Source organism: Natator depressus, chromosome 1 (genome assembly GCF_965152275.1).
Source record: "Natator depressus isolate rNatDep1 chromosome 1, rNatDep2.hap1, whole genome shotgun sequence".
Lineage (NCBI taxonomy): Eukaryota > Metazoa > Chordata > Testudines > Cheloniidae > Natator > Natator depressus.
In genome coordinates this window covers 320,135,461-320,154,187 of record NC_134234.1, presented here as the reverse complement: position 1 = coordinate 320,154,187, position 18,727 = coordinate 320,135,461, and the positions used below count along the sequence as shown (strand labels likewise).

The 18,727-nt window shown below is 44.0% G+C and overlaps 1 protein-coding gene across 2 annotated transcripts in view; it reads left to right on the top strand.

Annotated features, from left to right (window-relative positions):
* Nucleotides 1-398: 398 nt before the first annotated feature.
* LOC141980820 (B-cell receptor-associated protein 29-like) overlaps nucleotides 399-18,727 on the top strand; it is a 53,723-nt gene continuing 35,394 nt past the window's right edge. The window contains exons 1-4 of one of the 2 annotated variants that reach the window (XM_074942464.1): nucleotides 399-613; nucleotides 1,306-1,413; nucleotides 12,818-12,918; nucleotides 15,862-16,012. In XM_074942464.1, coding sequence (XP_074798565.1) covers nucleotides 1,322-1,413; nucleotides 12,818-12,918; nucleotides 15,862-16,012 — 344 coding nt within the window. In that variant the 5' untranslated portion in view covers nucleotides 399-613; nucleotides 1,306-1,321. Of the gene's footprint in view, nucleotides 662-1,305; nucleotides 1,414-12,817; nucleotides 12,919-15,861; nucleotides 16,013-18,727 lie in introns of both variants that reach the window. The other variant, XM_074942463.1, reaches the window with a different exon arrangement.

The window sequence follows — 18,727 nt, the reverse complement described above, 5'->3', positions numbered from 1 at the left end:
TCCCCCCACCCCCCAACATGACATAACGTCATTGTCTTAAAATATCCTATTAAAATCTCCTGGATTGCTTTAAATAGTCACCAGGAGATCGATGTCGATTCTGGGAGACTCCAGGCCCATCCTGGAGGGTTGGCACCCGTAGAGGTAAAGGTGGGGAGGGAGCCTGACTTGGGTGGGCAGGCAGCGGTGGCCTCTTTTGCCAGACCCAGCGGCGGCTGCTGTCAGTGGCCAGGGGCGCGGAGGCGGGAGAAAAGCCAGAAGCTGCAGGAGGGCAGAGACACCAGGGGCGTGGGAAGGTAAGAAGAGGGCCAGTCACGGCGGGGGTTAGGGGGCTGGGATGAACACGGCCCCGCCCAACACTCGCTCCCTGGGGAGAAGGAGGCGCCTCCTCTATGCACGAGGCGTCCCCGCCCCAGACGCCCTCCGCCTCGGGGGGGCCCGCCTGCCCGCAGTCCCGCCCCGGCCTCCCACTGGGCGGGGAGGCTGTGACCGAGCCCGCCGGCCTGCCTCAGGCGTCCGTCAGCGGGTGTGGAGGACAAGGCGTCGCTAATCAGGCCGCCCTTTTTCCCCGCCTCAGTCAGGCCCGGCCGGCTTCACGCTTCGGAGGCTGGAGGCAGGTTTCCGCGGCTGCCCCGAGGCGGGAGGCAGGATTTTGTTCCGTGTGAGTCAGTGCGAGCCTGACGCCCTCCTCGCTCCGTGCCGGCCCCCCGCCCTGCCTCGGCCGCACATCCCAGCAGCCTGGGCAGGCCCGGCTGAGCCGAGCTCCGTGCTCCGGAGCTTGCCCAGGCCGGTTGGCGGCGGCGGCGTTTCCTGGCGCTTGGCAGAGGCTTTGGCCTCTGCGCCGGGGAGGGGCTGGGGGCTCCCTGTGCAGGAGCGTTGTCTTGGGGGGGGGGGGGGGAATCTCTCAGCTGTCCCCCTCCCCCCCACGCACGAGGGAAAGGAGTCGCCTGTAGCGCCCGGGCGTGATTCCTCCCCGGTGGCGCTGGGCGGCTGCCTTCAATACAGCGCCCTGGCCCTGGGCGGAGGGGAGGCTGTTTGTGCAGTCTCGAGGCCGCCCGAGCTCTTCATGCGGGGAGGGGAGGGAAGGCTTGCGCGCCCTCCGGACTAAGTTACTTAAAATCCCCGCCCTTTGCCCAGTCACCCACCTTGAGACCCCTCCCGGGCATAAGGGAGCGTTCGGGCCTTAAATATCCGGTTTAACTTGAAATGGGGAAGCTTTGGCTCAGCCTGAACTCTGCTCGCTGCGGGATTCATCCTGCGTGCCTCAAAGCCAACTTGCAGTGACTGCTCTGTCCTCCCCTGCAGGCCGTCCAGGGAGAAGATGACTTTTCAGTGGACAGCAGTTGCAACCTTCCTGTATACTGAAATAGGAGTGATTTTGCTCCTCTGTGTACCGTTTATTTCTCCACTAAGGTAGGGATCTACTGTACACTAAATGGCCTTGTCTTAAGACGTCTTATAAGGTTTTTATTTACATGTTGCTGTTGTAACACACCTAACATTGTGGTTCAAGTATATTTTCACTACCACATTTGGGGCTGGTTGAGAACTGAATTCAACAGGAGCTACTTGGTGCTTAGTGCTCTTGAACATCAGGCCACCTATTTAGGTGCCTAAACCCACACCAAGGAGCTTAACTTTAGGCATCTATTTTTGAAAATCTTGGCCAGAATCGTTTTTTTCCTGCACCAGTTGCTAATAATTATTTATTTCTAGTCATAATTCCAGTGTGCCCTCCTCTCACGCTCTCTTTTAATAAGAGGAAAGTCAATTCATTTAATTTTATTTTCTGAATGGTCAGTTTAGAGGAGAACATATGGCTTCTTTTCATACTAAGTGATTAGTGGCTAAATAAGCAGCAGCCTCTTTTCAGAGGAATCTGAGTTATCAGAGGTGAATGGGTAGCTATTTTCCCTGGTGTGGCCTTGCACGAGGCATTGGGAATGGAAGGAAATATAAAGCAGTCCTGCTTTTCTATGTTGACTAGGTGCAATTTGTGAAGATTCTTCCAAAAGTGCAGAATTCTCCTCCTTGATGTATGGAATTTAACAGAGCAGTAAGAGAGGCACCTATAAGCTTATATGAGAACCAAAGAAATTGGTGTTAGTCCCAGAAACACGCCAATACACAAGTGTTTTAAAACTAATTCCCCCAACTTTTAGTAAGGGGAAGAAGCTGAAAAGGAAGTAAACCAGCTACCATCTCTTTATGCAAAGTACTGCCTTCCTTACCTAATTTTCTTAAAACAACTTTCTCTCATACCACTGCTTACCTTTGATCACGTAAATTTATTTTTTCCCCTGTGTGGGAGAGCCCTGTTAGCTCCAAAAATGTTGCTAGAGGATTAAACCATAACATTTTGTAGAAAACTTACTATTGCCTCAGAATATAACATAATCTTTTATGAAATATGTTTATTTTCTGCGGCCTAAGACACCAATTCACATCGTCAGAATGAAGAAGGTAACTTTTCCCACTAATTAATCTGTGGACTTCTTATAGTTACCTGAGCAGGAGGATGACTTTCCCTGTCCTATTCTTAAAATGAATTCCACACACTGTAGAGTCAAAACTCAACCACTTCCTGGGGTTTGCGCTTGTCATCTTATTGTTAGTTTCTGTATTAACGAAGTTCAGCTCTCTAGAGAGCCACTCCTCCACCTGCTTAACAACACTTCCACACAGCATCTGTTGCTGCTGCTATGTATACATCCACTAATAGTTGATACTTCAGAGTGGAATGGGACATCCCATTTCCCCCACGCCCTCTGAAAATCTAGCATGGAGAACTTACGCTATACCTGATCTCCACCAGGTTGGAATGCTGAAATGGTTCTCAACCTATGATAGACCTTACAAGTGGAAATGTGATGGGTTGGCATAAAATATATTTAGATTAATTTTTTTATTCTGTCAAATCAAATTTAGAATTATCAAAATAAGATTAATTCTAGAGGCACCATTCATGCAGTTAGAGCTGTAACATTTATTTTAGGATTTATATCTAGTGTAAGGTTTTGTATTCCCATTGCCATTGTATCGGAATGCCTCCCTTACGATTTAAGAGAGAGAGATGCTGTAGGTCCATAGTGATCTCTTCATTTTGATCTGAATTGCGCTTCCGGAAATTACTGTAACTGTAGTTATCCAGTACAACTAATTTTTCCACTTGCTGCCCTGAGTACATAGCCACAGCCACCCAGAGGGGTTTCTTGCCCAGTCCCTGAGCATTCCAACTTCCTTTTCTTCTGCCAAAAGGGAGAGATGAATCCTAAATCCATATTTTTCACAACTCCAAGAGCTGATTAAGGGCCTGTTCCAAACTCTACTGAAGTCAATGGAAAGGCTCTCATTGGCTTCAGTCAGCTTTGGATCAGGCCCTGCAGCAGAATCTCTGAGGTTCAGGCCGCACAGATTACTCACTGAGACAAAGCAGTGAAGTACGAGACAGAGTACAAATGGAAGCATGCTGGACAGTTGATTGGATTGCTGCTGACTGACTGCCTAGTAGCTGGAGTGAGCCGAACGGTATAATTTGGCAGGAAGATCAAAGACTTGGGAGTTGGAGGGAAAAGAAATCTATTCTAGGGGGCTGGGAGGAAGAGTTTCTTTTTGGATGCGAGGGGCTGAGCTAGTAGGGAAGAGCTTTTCTCTGAGAGCGGTGGAAGCTTGAGGCAGAAGTAAGAATCTTCCTTGAGGGGTCTCCCAATATTTTGATGGATCTGTGCCTCACTTAGCCTCCATCCACCCATGCACAACTTTAGATCTGGTTCAGTTTGGATTTATACTGTGTTCATTAGCCAGACAAGTGTTTCTCCTTTAGCAAGGTGGGTCCTGTGGCCTCATGTCTGCCAACAGAAGTATTGTCATTACTGTCTGAGTTCTGGAAAACAACTGCATGTCCTGTGCTTGCTCTGTAATGGTACCATTTCAGACAGCTATATTTAGTTCTAAATATATTTGTCACCGGTCACATTGTGTGGGTAGGCTTTTTAGCAGGTTGCATGGTACCAGAGATTGAGATATTGGGCACAAACCTTTGCTAGCAGGGAGGTATGAGCCTTTGGAAGTATTGCGAAGGCAACATGCTCCACTTATGGAAAAAGAAGTGACTTGCATCATTCTGGCTGGCACAGGAACGGAATTCAGTGTCTTGGGTAAGGCTTTGAGGATGAATGAAAGAAAAGAGGGATGTTTATCCTTAGGCTTGGAAGACTCTCTGAAATAGTTTTATTGTCTCCTCTCTGAAACATTTTTTGGGGGAAGCATCAAATTCATTGCTTAGGTGATTAAGAAACTGTCAGGTATAGAGTTGCCAGTACTATGCAGTGGTGGGAGGCCAGTGGGGAAGGGGTTAAAGAGATCCTGTGGGCACAGTCAGCTCAAACCCAGTGCCCCTGTGAGGCCCTTCAAATCTGGAGAGGAGCTCCTTCAAAGGGAGGATCCAAACACAGCACAGGATGGCACTCTTAGAGAAGCACAATGGGAACATAGATCTCCAAAACCCTTGGAGCAGGGACTGCTTACCAGCAGAGCTGCTAAAGAGCTTCAGCTGCTTGGACCCTCTGGAGAGGTGGAAGGACTTTACTTCATTTTTTATTTTTATTTATTTTTATTTTAAATCAAATCACAGAGCACGCAGCCTGGGCCCCTAAGGCACTCAAGGTTAGGAATCCAGCTCTCTTTGTAGAGATTATTTACCTTTTGCTTTCTGAGGAAAAATTATTTGAGCCCGGAGTGTTTTGTGGGCTGCAGAACATAACATAAGAACGGCCATGCTGGGTCAGACCAATGGTCCATCTAGCCCAGTATCCTGTCTTCTGACAGTGGCCAGTGCCAGGTGCCCCAGAGGGAATGAACAGAATGGGTAATCATCAAGTGATCCATCCTCTGTTGCCCATTCCCAGCTTCTGGCAAACAGAGGCTAGGGACGCCATCCCTGCCCATTCTGGCTAATAGCTATTGGTGGACCTGTTCTCCATGAATTTATCTTGTTCTTTTTTTGAACCCTGTTATAGCCTTGGTCTTCACAACATTCTCTGGCAAAGAGTTCCACAGGTTGAATGTGCAGTGCCTGAAGAAATACTTCCTTTTTGTTTGTTTTAAACCTACTTCCAATTAATTTCATCTGGTTACCTAAATTCACTGTAAGATGCCAAGCGGCCATGCAGCAGGCTATCAAGGGCCACACAGGTGGGAAGAGGCGCCCCTCCCCCAGCCCAGCCCCACCCCGCTGGAGCTGCCGCATCTGGGGAGAGGCGCCCCGGCCCAGAGCTGCCGCAAGAGAGGGCTGGAGGGAGTCCTCTCTCCCTGGGGCAGCCTGCACCCCAAACCTCTCATCTCTAGCCCAGAGCCTGCACCCCCAGCCGGAGCCCTCACCCCCCACACCCTAACCCTCTGTACCAGCCCTGAGCTCCCTCCTGCATCCCGAACCCCTCATCCCTGGCCCCACCATAGAGCTCACCTCCCCCAGCCAGAGCCTGTACCCCAACCCTCTGGCCCAGCCCTGAGCCCTCTCCCACACTCCAAACCCCTTGGCCCCATCCCCTCCATGCATCACCTCCATAATAAAATTCATTCCACACATGCAGGTAAAAAATTAGAGGGTACACTGCTAGTTACCCCTAGTTCTTGTGTTATAAGAAAGAGTAAATAACACTTCCTTATTTACTTTGTCCACACCAGTCATGATTTCATAAACCTCTATCATATCCCCCCTTAATCGTTTCTTTTCCAAGCTGAAAAGTCCTAGTCTTATTAATTTCTCCTCATAGGTGTTCCATACCCCTAATAATTTTTGTTGCCATTTTCTGTACCTTTTCCAATTCCGTTATACCTTTTTTGAGATGGGATGTCCAGATCTGCACACAGTATTGTGTGTGTGTGTGTGTATATGTATATATATATATATATATATATATATATATATATATATATAGAGAGAGAGAGAGAGAGAGAGAGAGAGAGAGAGAGAGAGAGAGAGAGAGAGAGAGAGAGAGAGAGAGAGAGAGAGAGAGAGAGAGAGAGAGAGAGAGAGAGAGAGAGAGAGAGAGAGAGAGAGAGTATATTTTCTGTCTTATTATCTACCCCTTTTCTAATGATTTCCAACATTTTACAGGATTATTTTGTTTAACTTCTTTATTTTGGATTGCTATTATACCCAGAAGAAAGGGGGAGCTGCCTCCCTAAGACTAACAGCGGAGGGCTCCACTTCAGACTCCGAATAGGCAGTACAGCAATGCCTACAGCCAGAGAAGGATGTCTGGGACAAGAGAGGTGCCCACTCTCATCCCAAGGGAGTGTCTTAGAAATACAACCTATGACATGTGTCGGATTAGGAAGCAAATGCCCATATTCTCCACCAAGGGTAAACTGGGGGAGATTGAAAGCACATGCACGTGAGAGATAGGAGAACCCAAGCAACATGGATCCAGAGCAGTGGTGCAAGTGGCTAACAGAGAGCCAGCAACAACAGGCAACTTAGTAACAACAGCTCCTTCAGCAGCTATTGCAACAGTGGGGTGCCCCACAACAGCTGCAGATGAGCCAACAACATCAGCTGCTATGAGAGATGACAACCAAGCAGAAGGACCTGCAACAAAACCTGGTACAATAGTGATTGATGGGCCTACAGCCTGATGGAGCAGCTGGGGTTCAGCAGTTGGCCGTGAGCGCAGGGCCATTGCTGCCACTGGTATATAAGAAGTTGATTGAAACGGGTCCTGATGTCAAGAAAGATGTCCACTTTAGAGCAGATGGAAGTGGCCTCCCAATGGCCTCCAGAACATTGGACCCTGCCCAGCACAGGCAGACTACCAAGGGCATGACCCAGTGGCTGCACAGAATTATACACTGGTTAAGGCTGCCATCCTGGACTTTTTCTATATTAGTGAAGAGAGACACAGGTGCTGCTTGCAGTTAGAAACATATTTGTTGACCATTTGCTGGCGGTGGTTGCAGCCAGAGGAGCAAACTGGAGCTCAAGTGGATGAATTAATAATGGTTGAGCAGTTCATATGAATAATCCCCATTGGGGGACCACCCAGGGTCTTTAACTGAGGTGATGGAAAACTTGATGGCTGTTGAGGAACCTCCGGGGATTTGGGGGAAGGACATGCTTGGGCTAGAAAGCTGACCAGTCTGATGTGAAGCCCAGTCAGGAGATGTCCCTGATCAGCAGAAGATGTCAAGTATGCGCCCTTTCAGTTAAGATGACACCTCCTCACCCTAACTCTGAGCAATTCACAGCGACAGGTGAGGAACGGACTGGACAAAGCGTAACCAAGGCAGTTGGTCCCTGTCCCAGCTACTGAGACTAAGTACGGATTTAAATACCAAACACCTACAACAGGCAGGGTTGTCCTTGGTCAAGAAAATGGGCTCACACCATGACATGGCAACTTGTTTCTTGTGTGGGCAACTAGGAACCCAAGAGAATGCCCCCTTATGGAGTAAGAGTGTGCCGAGGTATGGACAGCAGAGAATAGCATAGAAGTAAGGACCCACCAAAATAACGGACCAGGAGGACAAAAGTGCAGTGTCAGTTGGATTCAGGATGTGGCCAGACTTTGGTACAGATTCCCTTAGTCTCACCTGAGGTCCCTTTTACCCTGACCATCTTCCTCCAGTGCATAAATGGGGAAGTGAAGGCCTACTCCAGAAGACTGTGTAGGCATACGGATACCCTCCCAGTGGCTATATCCTCAGTGCTGGTCTACCGTGTCGCTACTGGCTGAGATTGGCGGTACTTTCGGGAAATTATCCACAAGTTAGGAAAACCAGAGACCACAACCACTGACCCAGTGTCAACACCTGGGGTTGTTCCTAGACTGGTAGGACTAGCTGAGTTAACAGAACCAGAGTATCTCTGAGAGGAGTTTGAGGCTCACTGGACACCCATCCAGGATGCAGACAGGCAGTAGCCAGTGGATGACTGTTGCCAGATTTAGAAGCCCTGACTCATGATGCAGGTTTTGTCCGTGAACCAGAGGGAGGGGGGGAATCCTACACTGAGCAGGGCTTATGATCAAATTCCTGCTGTAAATGTTGAAATTTTGATGTCTGAGGCAGTGGTTCCATTTCATAATCTGTGAAGTATGCCTATAGCAAGTTGAGTGCAATAAACAGACTGAGGAGGTAAAGATCCAGTTATTGGTACCTCCGTTATACAACCGGGCACTCCTACAGCCAGCTCATGACATCCTATCTGATGGGCACAATGGACAAGGTTTTCTCCCGGTCTATGTATTGACTCATTTCTGCTGGCCCACTGACCACCATTAGCTCAGAGAATACTGGGTCTCTTGTCCATAGTACCATTTAACTACCCCAAAGGCTCCTTTGATCTCATTCCCCCTGATCAAAACTCCCTTAAGGCAAATCAAGACTGATTCTGTAGAACTCCTAGAGTAGAGTGTGGTGGGCAAGGAACTCTTGCTTGTGATCCTGGCCATCCCCACTACACTACACAAAGGCAACAGCACTTGCCCTGGAACTTTGAGCAAGGATTCACACCCCCCACACTCCCCAAATACTGACCAATCAAGGGACCAACTTTACATCCCAGTTAATGGAGGACTTATGCTCCCTATTGAAGATCAAGTCTCCAGAGACTTATGTCTACCATCCGCAAACAGATGGATTAGTTGAGAGATTCAACAAAACCCTTAAAGTGATGCTAAAAAACAATTTCTGTCCTCTGATCCCAAGTATTGGGACCAATTACCCGGTACTTCCTCCCTTCTTGTTTGTCATAAGGGAGGTACCCCAAGGTTCCACTGCATTCTCTCCCTTTGGTCTGTTTATACAGGTGACAGCCTTGAGGAATATTTGACCTCCTATATGAGGGCTGGGAACACCATGGCTAGATGATATCCCGTATGGCCCAGTATGTTCTCCATGTCAGGGAGTGCCTCGAGTCTGGGAGTTTTGCTTGTGAAAACCTGTTGGGGGGAGCTTGCAAGAACAAACATAACCTGGGTGCGTGCCTACTGACCTTCCAACCTGGGTAATGAGTACTTTTGCTACTCCCTAGCATGGAATCCATAGTGCTAGCCATGTGACAAGTGCCTTTTGAAGTGGTTTTTCAGTTAGCCTTGTGGACTACAAAGTCTGCCTGCCTGGCAGGAGGGAAGAAACCAGTGTTTCCCGTGTGAACCTGCATAAGCCTTGGAAAACCAGGGAAGGGATGTTTAATGCTTCTCACCTACCAGAACCCAAACTGGGGTTTCAAGCCCCCGTTTACCAAGAGTCTGCACAAGTGCAGATGAGTGCCAGTTTCCTAAACAAAGAGCCTAGGTTTTACATCTTGTTGAGGCCTTCTGCAATGTATTCTCCACTGCACCCAGATGGAATTGACTAATACACCACCATATCAAGACAACATACCCTATGCCACAAGTGGATGAGCTGTTGAAACATTTAGGAGCTGCCAAATATCTCACTACAGTAGATTTTACAAAAGGCAGATCCTCTTCGCTGCTGAATCACAAGGAAAAACAGCCTTCCTGATACCCGTTAGGGTCTTCCACTTCCAGACAGTGCTTTTTGGCTTGCATGGAGCAGCAGCAACATTTAATGGACAAGGTTCTCAGACCTCATCAGCAGTATGCCATTGCATATTTGGACAATATATATAGCAACAACTGAGATGATTATGTGCAGCAAGTACGAGCTGTTTTTCAGTTGCTAGCTGAGGGGTGAGGGCTCACGGACAATCTGTCCAGTCAAGAAGTTAGTTACTTGGGTTATAATGAGGGAGGAAGCCAACCTGAGCCATTGATTATTATAGTGTAGGCATTGTCAGCATCCATTCTCTAAACAAAGAAAGAGGTAAGATGCTTTCTTGAACTAGCTAGGTGATTTGTCCCTGGCTTTTACCACTATCGGGACCCCTCTGATGGATCTAATAAAAGGTGGTAGTCCAAAGAAAGTCCACCAGAAGGACAACTGTTAGAAGACTTATAACACCCTGAAAAAACAGTTGTTAAAAGAGCCAGATCTCTTCACTCCATAGCACATAGCAGCCTATGGAGAATTTCAGCTCAAAGAAATTTAAGAAAGCTATGCAAACTGAAAAAGGTATTCTGGAAGTTAAACTAAACTATAGTGATAATCTGTAGAAAGAAAGCTGCTGTATGGATGTCATTACAGGTTGAATAAGACTATCTGGTTTAATGATGTACGCAGATATTCACTGTGAATTAAAACATTAAACCCAGTTTAATTTATGCTGTAACTAGGATTTCAATTGTCTTCCCAGTTGATGAGTAATTCATTAACCCACAATACTACTAGCTCCCAGTATTCATTCAAATGTTAAACATGATGCTTGATATATTATGGCACAAATGAGCCAGAGTATAATGGGATATATTGGGCTCTTCTAGTGTCCAATTTATTTTGTGCTAGCTCTGAGGTTGATTTGCAGCATTCAGGTCTCTTAAAACATTATTTTGAAAGAACAAAATCCTTTTTGATTTAAATTACATGTTTAATTATCTTGTTGACAAAACTGTCACAGTAATCTTGCTGGATCAAAGATGACATTTAGCACTTGTGACAATACCGTTGGGCAGTGGCTTTCAAGTCGTGCTCTGCAAAGCACTTTTAGATGGTCTTGTGAGCTGTGTGTGTAACTGCTTTAACTGCTGTGACAGTTGAAGCAAGAAGTGGTCATATTGTTCTTGAAAGTTTCAGTTACTCAGGCCTTGTCTACACTGGCACTTTACAGCGCTACAGCTCTCTCCCAGCGCTGGTGCCATGACTGGTGCCGCAGCTAGTGGAGACATGCCCTCACTTGTCTGTTCAAGCAGCGCTCCTGTGTGCCTGTGCTTGTTTGGGTTAATGAACAGATATTAAAATCCTGATAATAAGCAAAACTTCCTGTCTGGTGAGTATATTAAAAATACCAAAATACAAATATCTGGACGGATGGAACCAAGCTACCAAGTGACCCATAACAGAGGAATTGCCATATTGGATCAGATCAGTGGTCTATCTTGTCCGATTCCAGTCTCCACCAGTGGTCAGTATCAGCTGCTTTTGAGGAATCAAATGTTTGGAATAACCTGTGCACAGAAGAAGTTTCCTCCTAATAAATCCCTTCCAAAACTTTTTTTGGGAGGGCAGGAGGGGGGTGGATGAGGGGGAGAGAATGTCTGTCTACATTTATTCTGTTATAACCTGGGAAGATCACAGCATTGTGACTATAGGCAGTGAAAGGAAGTTAGTGAATTCCTACTCCTGGTGAGAAAAAACAAGCAGATACACTGGGTGGAGGGCATCACATTAAAGTAAACTTATTTTTATCTTGTGCTTATCTAATATTTATGTAACTTAAAGTTATAGTTGACATAGGGCAGCACTGGCAAGGCAGCTGTTCCTGAGAGGGTCTCTATCTTAAGTGGTCCAGCATATAAAAATTGAGAATTTTTGCTTTTGGGATTCAACCTTTAGTCTCTCCTTTAAGAACCACAAATCTGCTTTAAATCAGTTTTTTTTTTTAATTAGCACAACTTCTGAGCATCTTCTGCATATAATGGAAATTTGTTATATTTATATGATATTTATTTGGATAATATTGCACAAAATTTTTTAAATCCTTCACCTGAGGATTGATGAAGAGATTCCTCTCCTTGAAGAGACTTCCCATTACTTTCAACAGGATTTGGATCAAGTCCTTAGTAAGATGCAAACCAACAGAACACACACAACCTAACAAAATACAAATTTTAAAAATATTTGTGGATCATAATTATTTTCTGATGAAACCCTCTGGCTCAAACATTGAATAATTCTCAGATGATAAACCACTACTAGATTTGGGCCAAATAATCTAGTGATGTAAATTGGCATAGCTCCTTTGAAATCAGCAGAGCTATGCCAGTTTACACCAGCAGAAAATAGGGCCTTCTGTCTTCCAGTTTCTCTCTTACTGGTTTGCAGTTCATTTAAACATTCCAGACTTCTTCTGTTGTACTCTTTGCTTTGAAAAATCTGAAGTTTTTGCAGATCTGTCCATTAATGCTGAATGACTAAATAAAACAAAGCCATGACATTCATCATCCAAGACCACTGTTTTTTAAACATTTTTTGGCGGGGTGAGGGGGTTTGTTTCCATTTTCCAGAGAATGGCTTCCATAGTGTATATATCTTTACTCTTGACCAGAGATGTTAACTCCCTCCCCTAAAATGTAAACCCAAGAGTAGGATACATCTCTTCATTTTTAAGGAGGAATGAGGTGCCCAGTGTAGTGGGGAATTGCTCAATGAGGTGGAGAGCTTTTTCTTTTTCATTGTTAAAAGATGTGCCCTCTGGCAGAATGAGTTACAGCCACTATTTTTTGTCAATTTATTTCCTTTTAATGTGGGGATCTTATGATTTACAGATAGCTTTTTCCTAACTCACCTGAAAAGACTATTTGCAGGTAGCTAAAAATTAAATGGCACACTATGGATTATGCATTTTCCCCTGAAATTCTCTGTTCTGTAATGGGTGTAGAGCATACAAGTAGTAAAGCTAAGTTTATAGGCAAAAGAATCTACAGTTGGAAAATAGCTAGTATTTTTGTAACAATTTTTTTTTCAATATGAATAAACACAGTTTGTAACCTTTTCTATTTTGGTTTAAGAGAAGTTAAATTGGGTTGTAGGCAAAGCTGTAGTTAGCTTAACACTGTTAAATTGCAGTTGAAAGAGTTGTTACTAGATCTTGCTGATTGGTTATTATGAATTAAAATTATTGATAAACTCTTGTATAAGGTGATCATCTTCTAATGTTTAATTTTTGGGGGATTAACACAATGCTATTTTACAGATGGCAGAAGATCTTTGTGATTCCAGTATGGAATAAAATAGCAAATTATTGGAATAAGGCATTCCTAACAATAATCGTTCTACTGATTGTTTTGTTTCTTGGTAAGTAGTAAATCTTTCTTCTTGTGTGTTGAAAATTGCTTAGAGGGTACACAGGGTCCATGGGCAATAGATAAACAGGAAGAGTACAAACTTAACATGACTAGAAACATTTTTGATATTCTTTAAATTTCAGTTCAAACACTTTTTTGGAGGTGGTACATTTAAACTTTTGTGTGCAGACTTAGTAACACATACACAATAGTACAGTATTGTGATGATGCAGGAGAACAAATGGAACTTCAGCCAGACCGCTTGTTGCCATGCCATCAGAAATTACAAGCCAAGTATGATTAAGATACGTACGTCATTTGGATGGTAGATTTCCAAGGAATGCTTAAGTGCTGGTAGGAAGATGCTTCAGTAGGTGGCACTCTTTCTCTGGACTAAAAGAAAAGGAGTACTTGTGGCACCTTAGAGACTAACAAATTTATTTGAGCATAAGCTTTCGTGAGCTACAGCTCATTTCATCGGATGCATCCATTGAATGCATCCGATGAAGTGAGCTGTAGCTCACGAAAGCTTATGCTCAAATAAATTTGTTAGTCTCTAAGGTGCCACAAGTAAGTACTCCTTTTCTTTTTGGGGATACAGACTAACACAGCTGCTACTCTGAAACCTTTCTCTGGACTGACATTGAAATAATGTCCCAGAACGATGGGGGAAAGGCAGTGTTCTGTTGGAGGTGCTTTTTCTCAGACTAGGCATAAAACTGAGATGCTGGCCACAGCTGGTTTTGAGGGGAAAAAGAACGTTGGAACCTTAGAATAGCATCAAAGTTTAGTGAAATTTGAGCTTGGGCAATAACATTCTGCCTGGCTAAATTCATTGTACTTCTGTCACAAATTACTCTGCGGGGTTTCTGTGTGCTGATGAACATCTACTGTCTTTGGTGATGAAAGTGATTCTTTTGCATGAGAAGGAGAGGAGATAAGTTAGTAAAATGCTTTGAGGTGAAAAATGTTATGTAATTCTAAATGACTTTAAACAAAGTGAAACTGACTAGATTTACTGTCTAGGATGAATGAAAGAAATGCAAGAAGTAAACTTCAAAAAGAAAACTAGACTGGAAAATGTTCTTTTTAATAAACTAACTTGTAGTAATGCAAGTACAGACATCTAAAATATAAATAATATTTAAGTGCCTATTCTAGAAGACCTCCAGAAACCTTAACTAGATATTGTGGAGAATGTCAATACAATAGAAAAAACAGAAAAGTGGTGGATTTTTATTTTCCTCCCTGAGCTCCAACTGGAAAGATTGTGAGTAAAGTTTGGTCAAACTTTTTGTTAAGGAAAAGCAGATTTGAGCTGAAATTAAATATGGGGTATCCTTGTGAAACCATAATACAGCTGTCTTAAGGCAAGGCCTGAACATTCCCATGGCATAAAAGGATGGAAATTGGTTTGATCTTTTCAGTTTGAATACATTCAATATAAAGTTTAACTCCAGAACTTCTTACAAGTTATGTGCATGTAGAAAAAGAAGGTTATTATAATGGTAGCTTGTATGTAGTGACATGCAGATGCTTTGCTGTAAAGTGAAATGCAGCAGCAGATTAATAACACAGTGTTGATACTTCAGAGTTTTAGGACAGGAAGTGAAAGGTACCTTTACCTTGGAAGTGATATGTTTGGTAACCAGAATTTGATACTTGAAATCTGTCTGGGAAACTAGGATTAATACCTTACTCTTTTAAAAAAAAAAAAAAAAAAAAAAAGTGGGTTTTATGATGACCCCAAGTTTTGTCTCCAAAAGATGGCGAATCCAGCAGCAAATCATCACATAACACGATGATGAGGGAATTGGTTCAATAATGCATTGGAGGGAAGAATGTGACTTGCTGAATTGCCAGCATCATCCCCTACACTGTCTATGTGCTTCCGGGAGGTCTCCCATTCCAATATTAATTTAGCCCAACCTGGCTTAATGCTTATGTACACTTGAGATGCCACATCAGCACAGCTGCAATGATTTACTGTAGACAGTACCTCTGATGATGGGAGGGGTTCTCCCATTGGTATCAGTAATCCACCACCCCTAGAGGCAGTAGTAGGTCAACGGAAGAAGTCCTCCTCAACCTAGCACTGTCTACAAGGGGACTTACGTCACCTTAACTAAATCACTCAGTGGTGTATATTTTTCACACCCCTGAGTGACGGAGCTGGATCGATCTAATTTTCTAGTATAGACCAGCTCTTAGTTTCAGATGCTGCTGATTGCAGCCAAGGCTGTTGGCCACTTACGTTTCATAGGAAAAGATGGTAAATTAACATACTTCGCCCACACTGTATTTAGACACTATTTACAATAGTACAACTCATCTGAAAGGATTTTTTGTATATGTTAGTGAATGTGAATGAATTTCATTATGTTTGATTGGGCTCCAGTAAATACTTTTTTCATAGTTGCAGTGTAAAGGAAATATAAACATTGCTTCTGTCTGATCAAATCTTAATTTGAACCATATATGCAACATCTACTTAGCAAGAGAAATCCTTAGGGAATGGGAGGGAGATCCGTTTTTGCTTTTCTCACTGCTCGCTAAGCAACTGGAATCTGGTCTGGGTTGGTAGTATCAGAAGTCATTACCATCTGATGTGACTCTGCTAGTGTTTGTGGAATGATTTTTTGCCTTGGTCCAGTTCCTAATGGGCAGGTACAAAAGATACCATCATAGCTGGTACTATTGTATCTAGTCAGAGGACCGTGATCTAGCATGGTGACTGAACTACCTAATCACTCCACAATGATTCCTTCCGGTGGGTCAGGCACATTTCAAGGGCCGTTGAAGTTGGTACTGCCACTAAAGGGATTTTGCCTGTTCTGTGGACTGAAGAGACTGCATATATTTCTAGAGCTCTGTCTTATACAGTAGCCTAATACACTGAGCCACAAACGCACATTAAAAAACAAGACAAAACAATTTTTGTTTTCGTTTTCAGATGCTATTAGAGAAGTGAAGAAATACTCAACTGCACATGGGACCGAAAAGGCTGCAAATATCAACCCCAATGCCTATGATCATATTCAGATGAAACTTTTTAGGTCACAAAGAAACCTTTACATCTCTGGATTCTCTCTGTTTCTCTGGCTGTAAGTGTAAAATTTACTATTCCAATTTGTGGACAGTGTCTCTCATACAATAAATACTGTACAAAGCATTAACAAGAAGATCAGAAAGCTGGATGGACAGATTTATAAGAAAAAATTGAAAGAGCTAAATAGGGATGGCTTGGCTAAGATAGTATAAATGCTAAAGGTGAAAAGGAATTACTGAATGTAATATACACAGATATAACTAGAAAAGGAAAATTTGGGGTGACCATTAGGAGAAACATCTCAGTCAAGCAGTTATTTGGCAGCAGGTATTTCCATGGGGAAGTTGTAGGAGCCCAATCTTGAGACTTTTAAATTTAGACTAGATAGGATAATAGAAAATGTATTTTAGGGAACAGACTTGGACTTGCAGTACGATGGGACTAGATAATCTAGTTCTTTTATAATCTCTGACTTCTATAACTGTTGATTTCCTTCTTGGAATTTGTCAGTTATGAGGTTTTTTTTAACTGCAGATTTGCAGTAAATTTACAGCACCATTAAAATAATTCTAGTAGTCAGCATGTTGGTATTGAGAACCTAGGCTCAAGTCTAACTTGACTATTTCACTGAAGCTCAGCAAGAGCTTGGATCCTTAGGAGCAATATTCCCAGCCTCCAAGGCAGACTGCATATGCTTGGCTATTGAGCACTTTCTGAGAGATGGCTAACCACTATATCCTTTTCAGCAGGTTTAAGTGGTTATGCAGCTAATAACACAGATCAATGTAAATTTCTGAGTGAATGTTTGTGTTAACAATAGTAGCTAGCCCATTTATGTTAAGGAAAGATGGGCAGAGCCTACCTAGAATTAAAGACCCACCCACTAAATCAAGGGAGGGGGCCACAGGACCAAGGATCAACTAATTCCATGGAACAAATAATGAAAAGAACAGAAGTGCCTGTCCTTGATTTAAAACAAAGGCAACAGGTGGGGACATTGAGTAGTGAATCCTAGTCAGTGCCCACTACTCAATTAAAGCAGTCAAAGGAGTTGGCATATGCCACCGAGAGGAACTTTACCCAAATACCTGAGACACATAGGTACCAAAAGTAGGCATCACAGTTACAGAGAACTTCTTTGTCAAGCTGCTTCTTCCGGCACTGGCCAAGAGCCATACATCAGTCCAGGTAGGAAGTTGACTGAAAGGTCCTGTTACATCATCAGGTCATAGACAGGGAGTTAATAAAAGAAAAGATGTGGAGAAAGGTGCAGCCAGAATCTCAGCAGGAGGTTGTGGAGGAGCCAGAAGAGAGGCTGCAACCTGGTCTGTGGAAGTAGGCATGCTCTAGGGTCTCGCGGGGGACAAATACTGCGTTCCATGAACTGTGCCCGCAGAATGCCTGTGCTCACTGCTCCATGGAGGAGCCCCCAGATTATGCCCTCAGTGGACCATGGAACCAAGGTGGAATGAAAGCTGGTGCACTGGGAATCTCACCCTCTGCAGGGGGTAAAAGGTCTGACCACTTTGTATCAGGGTGAGACATGCTAGTGAGGAAGTGGATGGTGTGAAGGAAGCATAAGCTGTTCTTGAGTTACTGTTCAGAGGTGGATTGCCTGGATATCATTTAGCCTCCTCAAGTGGGGCATGGAGGTGAGGGAGAGGCCCAATTTCTGAGGTCTGAACAGTCCTGGGATAGCGATGGGCATGGAGAACCTTCTCACAGCACCCATTTGAGATAAGCAAGAGAGGCAGGGAGCAAAGCAGCCTTCACCTCTGGAACCTCGTGGGGACACAGCGGGTTGACAGCCTCATGCACTGGACAAGCAGTATTGGATCCACCAGTCCCACCGACCACAGTCCAGGAAGTCTCAGATTCTGATGACATTAGTCAGGCTGGTCCTCCAGCGCACCAGGGGAACCATATTCACCTATGAATGAAGTTGAGAGTTGTGCAGCAGGGGCTTGAGGAAGATGCCTCTCCCCATCTCCACAGCGGCCACAATGCACTTCTTTGCAGAGCTTCCAAGTCCTGAGAAGGTCCTGGTAAAAATAACAGTACCTCAGAGAGATCTTGGGTTAGAGACCCTCCCCCAAGCTGGTTATGAAAGCTTCCACAATTGTTGCTAAGTTGATAGCTCTACAGACTGAAATGTTTTCTTTCAATTGAAAACTCTTATTTTAACCTGTAGAACAGATAGAACACAAGTCACAATAGCACAATCTCATTACCTCGTCTTGCTTCTACCCTGCCCTGGAGGGACCACATCTAAGGATGAAAGGATGGTTAATTGTTCATGATTCCTTGGCCTCTGTGCTAGGACTATCAACAAGGGGCTCAACTTAATTTTTTGGGCCCAACTTGGTTTCTTACATTAATTTATTTCAACTCATGAAGCTCTGTAGGTGCCTGTTTCATGATTTGGGGGCCCATTATCTCATTTTTATATACACAATAGTAAACATGATAGAATATAATCTTATCTCTGCCACCTGAATATGAATGGGATGTATAGTAAAGTGAGTGCGATACAACAAACTCATTCAACTAAACCTGTCCATCTCAAAAAGTAAGAGGAAGTGGGAAAAGATGAACTCTACTGCATGCCTAAGTGTATGTCTACGCTACAAACTTTAAGTTGACATCCAGCTGCCACAATAATTAAGTCAGAAGTGCATTTCCACACCAAACTAAGTGGAGCGTGTCCCACTAGCAATGCTTGTATTGATGCTGATAGCAGTATACTATGGGTAGCTATCCCACAGTGCAA